Genomic DNA, 6,655 nt, shown 5'->3' with positions numbered 1-6,655 from the left:
TTGTAGTTTAAGTGAAAGTTTACATTTCAAGTTAGTCTCTCATACAAAAATTTATACATACATTGTTATGTGACCCTAATTGCCCTCCCTGTACTGTGGCAGCACACTTCTTTCCACTCCTGATTCTCCATGTCTATTCAACCAGCTCCTGACGCTGTCTGCCTTCTCATCTCACCTCCATACAGAAGCTGCACATTTAGTCTTATGTATCTACTTGAGCTAAGAAGCACAGTCTTCAAGAGTATCATTTTATCTCCCACAGTCCCGTCCAATCTTTGTCTAAAGAGTTGGCATCGAGAATTGTTTTAGCTCTGAGTTGACAGTGAATGTGGGGACCATGCTTTCTGGGGTTCCTCTAGTCTCAGTCAGACCATTAAGTGTGGTCTTTTTACTAGAATTTGAGTTCTGCACACCACCTTTCTCCTGCTCCATCAAGAACTGTCTGTAGTGGTCCCTGTCAGGGTGGTAATTCGTGGTAGCTGGGCACCATCTAGTTCTTCTGGTCTCAGGCTGATGAAGTCTCTGGTTTATGTGGGCTCCTCTGTCTCTTGGGCTAATACTTTTCTTGTGTCTTTGGTGTTCATTCTCCTTTACTCCAGGTGGTTGGGCCAACTGATGCATCTTAGATGGCTGCTTGCTAGCTTTTAAGATGCTAGATGCCACTCACCAAAGTAGAATGCAGAACGTTTTCTTAAACTTTGTCATGCCAGTTGACCTAGATGTCCCCTGAAACCATGATCCCCAGACCCCTGCTCCTGCTACTCTGTCCCTCGAGGTGTTTGGTTGGATTTAGGAAACTTCTTAGGTTTGGTTTAATCCACTTAGGCTGACTTCCCCTGTAGTGTGTGCTGTCCTACCCTTCACCTAAGATAATTCTTATCTACTGTCTTGTTAGTGAATAACCCTCACCTTCCCTCCCCACCCTCGTAACCATCAAAGAATGTTTTCTTCTGTGTTTCAACCTTTTCTTGAGTTTTTCTAATGCTGGTCTTATATAGTATTTGTCCTGTGACTGACTAAATTCACTCAGCATGAAGCCCCCCAGATTCCTCTATGTTATAAGATGTTTCACAGATTCATCATCGTCCTTTTTCATTGCGTAGTATTCCGTTGTGTGAATATACCATAATGTGTTTATCCATTTGTCCATTGATGGGCACGTAGGTCGTTTCCATCTTATTGCTGTTGTGAACCATGCTGCAGTGAACTTGGGTGTGCATGTATCATCTATTCATGTGATGGTTCTTATTTCTCTAGGGCATATTCCAAGGAGCAGGATTGCTGCATTGTATGGTACTTTTATTTCTAGCTTTTAAGGAAGCACCAAATCTCCAGCATTTATTATTTTGTGTTTTTTTGATTGATGCTTTCCTTGTTCGGGTGAAATGATATCTCATTGTACTTTTGATTTGCATGTCTCTAATGGCTAATGATCGTGAGCATTTCTTCATGTGTTGGTTAGCCGCCTGAATGTCTTCTTGGGGGAGTGCCTGTCATATCCTTTGCCCATTTTTTAGTTGGGTTATTTGTCTCTTTTTTTTGTTGGGGTTTTGCAGTATCCTGTAGACATTGATTGGATTTGTCATAGCCAAAAGTTTTTTCCCAGTCTGTAGGTTGTCGTTTTGACTCTGTTCGTGAAGTTTTTTGATGAGCATAAGTTTTTGATTTTTAGGAGCTCCCAGTTATCTAGTCTGTCTTCTGGTGCTTGTGCATTGTTACTTATGGTTCATTTTGTGTTTATGCCATGTATGAGGGCTCCTAGTGTTGTCCCTATTTTTTCTTCCATGATCTTTATCGTTTTTGATTTTATATTTAAGTCTTTGATCCATTTTGAGTTAGTGTTTGTGCATGGTGTGAGATATGGGTCTTGTTTCAGCTTTTCCAGATGCATATCCAGTCTTGCCAGCACCATTTGTTAAAGAGACTGTCTTTTCCCCAATTAATGGACTTTGAGCCATTGTCAAATATCAGCCGCTCATAGGTGGGTAAATTTATGTCTGGATTCTGAGTTCTGTTCCATTGGTCTGTGCATCTGTTGTACCAATATCAAGCTGTTTTGACTAGTGTGGTGCTATAATAGGTTCTAATATCAGGTAGTGTGAGGCCTCCCACTTTGTTTTTCTTGAGTAATGCTTTACTTATCTGGGACCTCTTCCCTTTCCATATGAAGTTGGTGATTTTTTTCTCCATCTCGTTAAAAAATGCCCTTGGAATTTGGATCGGGATTGCATTGTATCAGTAGATCGGTTTGGGTAGAGTTGACATTTTCATAAAGTTGAGTCTTCTATCCATGAGCACAGTATGTTTCTCCAGTTACGCAGATCTCTTTTGGTTTCTTGCTGTAGTGTCTTCTAGTTTTCGTTGTATAGGTCTTTTTCATCTCTGGTTAGATTTATTTATCTTCTTTGGGGCCATTGAAAGTGGTATTGATTTGGGAAGTTCCTTTTCGAGGTTTTCTTTGTTGGTGTAAAGGAATCTAATTTTTATATGTTTATCTTGTGTCCTGAGACTTTTCTGCAATCTTCTATTAGTTCCAGTAGTTTTGTGGATTCTTTCGGGTTTTCTGTGTATAAGATCATATCATCTGCAAATAGAGATACTTTGACTTCTTCCCTACCAGTTTGGATGCCCTTTATTTCTTTTCCTTGACTAATTGCTCTGGCTAGGACCTCTGGCACAATGTTGAATAAGAGTGGTGATAAAGGGCATCCTTGTCTGGTTCTTGTTCTCAAGGGGAATGCTTTCAAAGTCTCTCCATTTAGGATGATGTTGGCTGTTTGCTTTGTATAAATGCCCTTAATTATATTGAGGAATTTCCTTTCTATTCCTATTTTGTTGAGAGTTTTTATCATGAATGGGTGTTGGACAATGCCTTTTCTGCATCGATTGATAGGATCACGTGGTTCTTGTCTTTTGTTTTATTTATGTGATGGATTACATTGATTGTTTTTCTAATGTGGCACTCAGAGTCTGTGGATCCCTTATGCCTGTGCCTAAGCAGAGGACCTGTGCCTATCCTCGGTTCCTTGCTTAGGGAGCCGGCAGTTTATTTTTTCCTCTGTTAATCTGTTCACTCTCCAAGGCTGGGAGAATGGCTCCGGGTGTATGCCGGATCCTACTTCTGGCCCAGGGGACTTGGCAGTTGCTGAAGCCCATCCAGGACCCAGTGCAGAGCGGGGAGCGAGGTGGTAAATGGTAGAGAGGTTTTTCCCTAAGGGGTGTGTTTTTGATCCACGCGGTAAGCCGTACACAAGTACTTATCTTTTGTGGAGGACTGCTTCTCACTGGTTTTGCGCAGCCGTGTAGACTCTGGTGTGGGTCTCTCCTGGTGCCGAAAACGTACCTCCCGAGCGCAGCTGCTTGCCTGCCTGACTGCTCACCCCCGAGCTGATCAGGCCTGAATGGCTCAGGCTCTAGCTGGGTCGGGTCTGGTAACTCATCACTGCTTCTGAACCGTCTCTCCCTCCCCCTGCCACTCAGTCCGGTTCCTCAACTCTACCTTTGATGTTCAGGCCTCCCAGATTGCCATATATAATCAAGTCACTTGTTTTTCGGGTTTTTGTTGTAAGAGGGTCCACTGAAGCATCTGACCTCTCCACCTTGTTGGCCCCATAGCTTACAAATTTGTGGTGATGGTTTTTAAATTGTCTAACTCTTTGCATCCTCATGTTTGGAACCCTCGTAGTGCAGTTGTTAAAAGCTTAGGCTCCTAACCAAAAAGTCGACAGTTCGAATCCACTAGTCGCTCTTTAGAAACTCTGTGAAAGCATTTCTCCTCTATCCTGTAGGGTCGCTATGAGATGGAATTGAATTAAGGTGATCGGGTGTGGGTTTTCTTTTTCTCGTTTGTTTTTTGAATGAATATTTAAATCATTTACACAGTGTGGTGTGAGTTTCCACTTGTAACAAGTGTATTAATTGGCATCAGCAATGTCATCCCTCGTTCCACGTCCTCTTCTGAATCCAGCTTGAATGTCTGGCAGTTCCCTTTCGACGTACTGCTGCAACCATTTTTGAATGATCTTCTGCGACATTTTGCTTTCGCATCATAGTTCCCACATTCTCTTCGATCACCTTTCTTTGGAATAGGCATTAATATGGACTCTTCCAGTTAGTCAGGTACCTTTCTTCCAAGTTTCTCGGCGTAGATGAGTGAGCATTTCCAGCGCTGCATCCGTTTGTTGAAACATCTTTATTGATACCCTGTCCATTTCTGGAGCCTTGTTTTTCACCAGTGCCTACAGTGCAGCATAGACTTCTTCCTTCGGTACCATCAGTTTTTGATTATATGCTACCTCCTGAAATGACTGAACATCAGCCAGTTGTTTTTGATATGGTGGCTCTGTATTCCTTCCATCTGCTTTTGGTGCTTCCTGCATTGTTTAGTATTTTGCCCGTAGGCTCTTTAAGTATTCCAACTTGAGTCTCGAATTTTTTCTTCAGTTCTTTCAGCTTGTGAAATGCTGAATGTTCTCCTCTTTTGATTTTATAACTCCAGGTCTTTGCACATTTTATTAATAGTTTACTTTGTCTTCTCGAGCTGCCCTTTGAAATCTTCTTTTCAGCTCTTTTACTTCATCATTTCTTTCATTCACTTTAGCTGCTCTGCATTCCAGAGCAAGATTCAGAGTCTCTTCTGACATCCATTTTGGTCTTTTCTTCCTTTCCTGACTTTTTAATGTCGTTTTGCTTTTTTCATGTATGATGTCCTTGATTTCATCCCACAAATCATCTGGTCTTCGTCGTTAGTGTTCAGTGCGTCACATCTGTTCTTGAGATGGTCTCTAAATTCAGGTGAGATATACTCAGGGTTGTACTTTGGCTCTTGGAGACATGTTCTAATTTTCTTCAGCTTCAGCTTGAACTTGCACACGAGCAATTGATTGCCTGTTCTGCAGTCGACCCCTGGCCTTATTCTGACTGATGATATTGAGCGTTTCCATCACCTCTTTGACAGATGTCATCGATTTGATTCCTGTGTATTCCATCTGGCATGGTACACCATTGGTTTATGTTGTTGAAAAAAAGATATTTGCAGGGAACAAATTGTTGGTCTTGCAAAGTTCTATCATGCAATCTCCGGCATTGTTTCTGTCACCAAGGCCATGTTTTCCAACTGCTGATCCTTCTTTGTTTCCAACTTCGTTTTACAATTACCAGTAATTACCGATGCATCTTGATTGCATGTTTGGTCAGTTTCAGACTGCAGAAGGTGGTAAAAATCTTCCATTTTTTCATCTTTGGCCTTAGTGCTTGGTGCGTAAATTTGAATAATAGTCTTATTAACTGGTCTTTCTTGTAGGCGTATGGTTATCATCCCATCACTGACAGTTTCATATATCCGGATTGATCTTAAAATGTTTTTTTGCTGATGAATGTGTCGCCATTAGGACGGTACCCTGTGTAAATCGTTTTCCATGTAGTCTGTCTTCTTTCTTTCATTATATTAATAATTTTTACTTTTAGGGATTCTTTTATTTTGTTATCTCAGGTTTTGTACATCTTATTGTGTATAAATAATTTTTTTAAGTATTATTAGGAATCATATAATATTCAGTATTTCGTGTTTGGCTTTGCTCAGAATGATGTTTTTAGAATCATCCATGTTATTGAGTTTATCAGTAGTTGGTTCTTTTTTATTCCTGACTACTATTCCAGTGTTTGAATGTTCCAAAATTTGTGTATCCAACAAAGGCTTCCAGAGACTTACCTTCATTGGTAAGAACTGAAAATGGAGAGAACTTGAAGTCAGGATAGAAAGATGACTTTTCTTTTATCAGAAACACAGTTAAAATTGTATTACTAGATCTTTTGAGGAATGACTTAGTCCCCTAATTTCTGTGAGGTGTGTTATTTACTTCTTTGTTTTTAACACGGTTTGTTGTAAGATATTAAGTTTTTCTTGTTGTTGAGACATCACTGAATTGTCCAGTGATGTGTATTTCTTAAACTTTTGTGTATTTTTCCAAAAATTCTCATTTGTATGTAAACATTGGTTATTATATTCTATTAACTTTATTTTTAAGCAACTTAACTTACTAAAAGCAAAACAGAAGGCATTGGTGGAACAGATGGAAAAAGAAAAAATACAAAGTAACAAAGGATCATCATATAAACTTCTGGTAGAACAAGCAAAACTAAAGCAGGCGACTTCCAAGGTATCATCTATAGTTTTTAATGTAATTGTCTCGGAAAAGTCAATGTCCCTTTTTTTCTTTTAAATCATTTGAGTTCATATGTATGTTTATTAATAATCAGGGTACTTAAATATATGTTACTCTGCTTATGAACAGAAAAATCAGTCTATTGTGAAGAAGACTTTTTGGGGCAGGGGGATAAAGTAGCTTTTCAGTTAATGTAATATATGATAAATTTGAACCGTAAGTATTTTTGCAGTGTTTTATTTTGAGATTGGAATGTGTTCCAGTAAACTAAACATAGAAGAGTCAACAAAATGTATAGTTTTGCTTACGTCCTTGATTATGCTGTATATTAGCTTCATACTACAATACAAAAATACATAGGATGTTTGTAACTATTATTGTATTGGTCCTAAAAATAAAATTAGTACATAAAGTGAAAATTTTGGCATCCTTTTTTCCCCTTGTTTATGTTCTTAGAAGATTTTCGAGGACAGGTTTAGAAGTGAAACTGG

General features: G+C 39.3%; 1 protein-coding gene across 17 annotated transcripts in view; it reads left to right on the top strand.

Annotated features, from left to right (window-relative positions):
- Positions 1 to 6,655, top strand: part of BIRC6 (baculoviral IAP repeat containing 6) — a 364,754-nt gene that overhangs the window by 173,108 nt on the left and 184,991 nt on the right. For all 17 annotated transcript variants that reach the window (XR_002824888.1, XM_004369572.1, XM_023736211.1 and 14 more), the window contains one exon: positions 6,027 to 6,158. Coding sequence is in view for 16 of the 17 variants with exons in the window: in XM_004369572.1 (XP_004369629.1) it covers positions 6,027 to 6,158 (132 nt within the window). In the remaining variant the exon portion in view is untranslated. The remainder of the gene's footprint in view (positions 1 to 6,026; positions 6,159 to 6,655) is intronic.

This window comes from Trichechus manatus, unplaced genomic scaffold (assembly GCF_000243295.1).
Source record: "Trichechus manatus latirostris isolate Lorelei unplaced genomic scaffold, TriManLat1.0 scaffold00005, whole genome shotgun sequence".
In the NCBI taxonomy this organism is placed as follows: Eukaryota; Metazoa; Chordata; class Mammalia; order Sirenia; family Trichechidae; genus Trichechus; species Trichechus manatus.
This window is presented reverse-complemented; position numbering and strand designations above follow the sequence as displayed.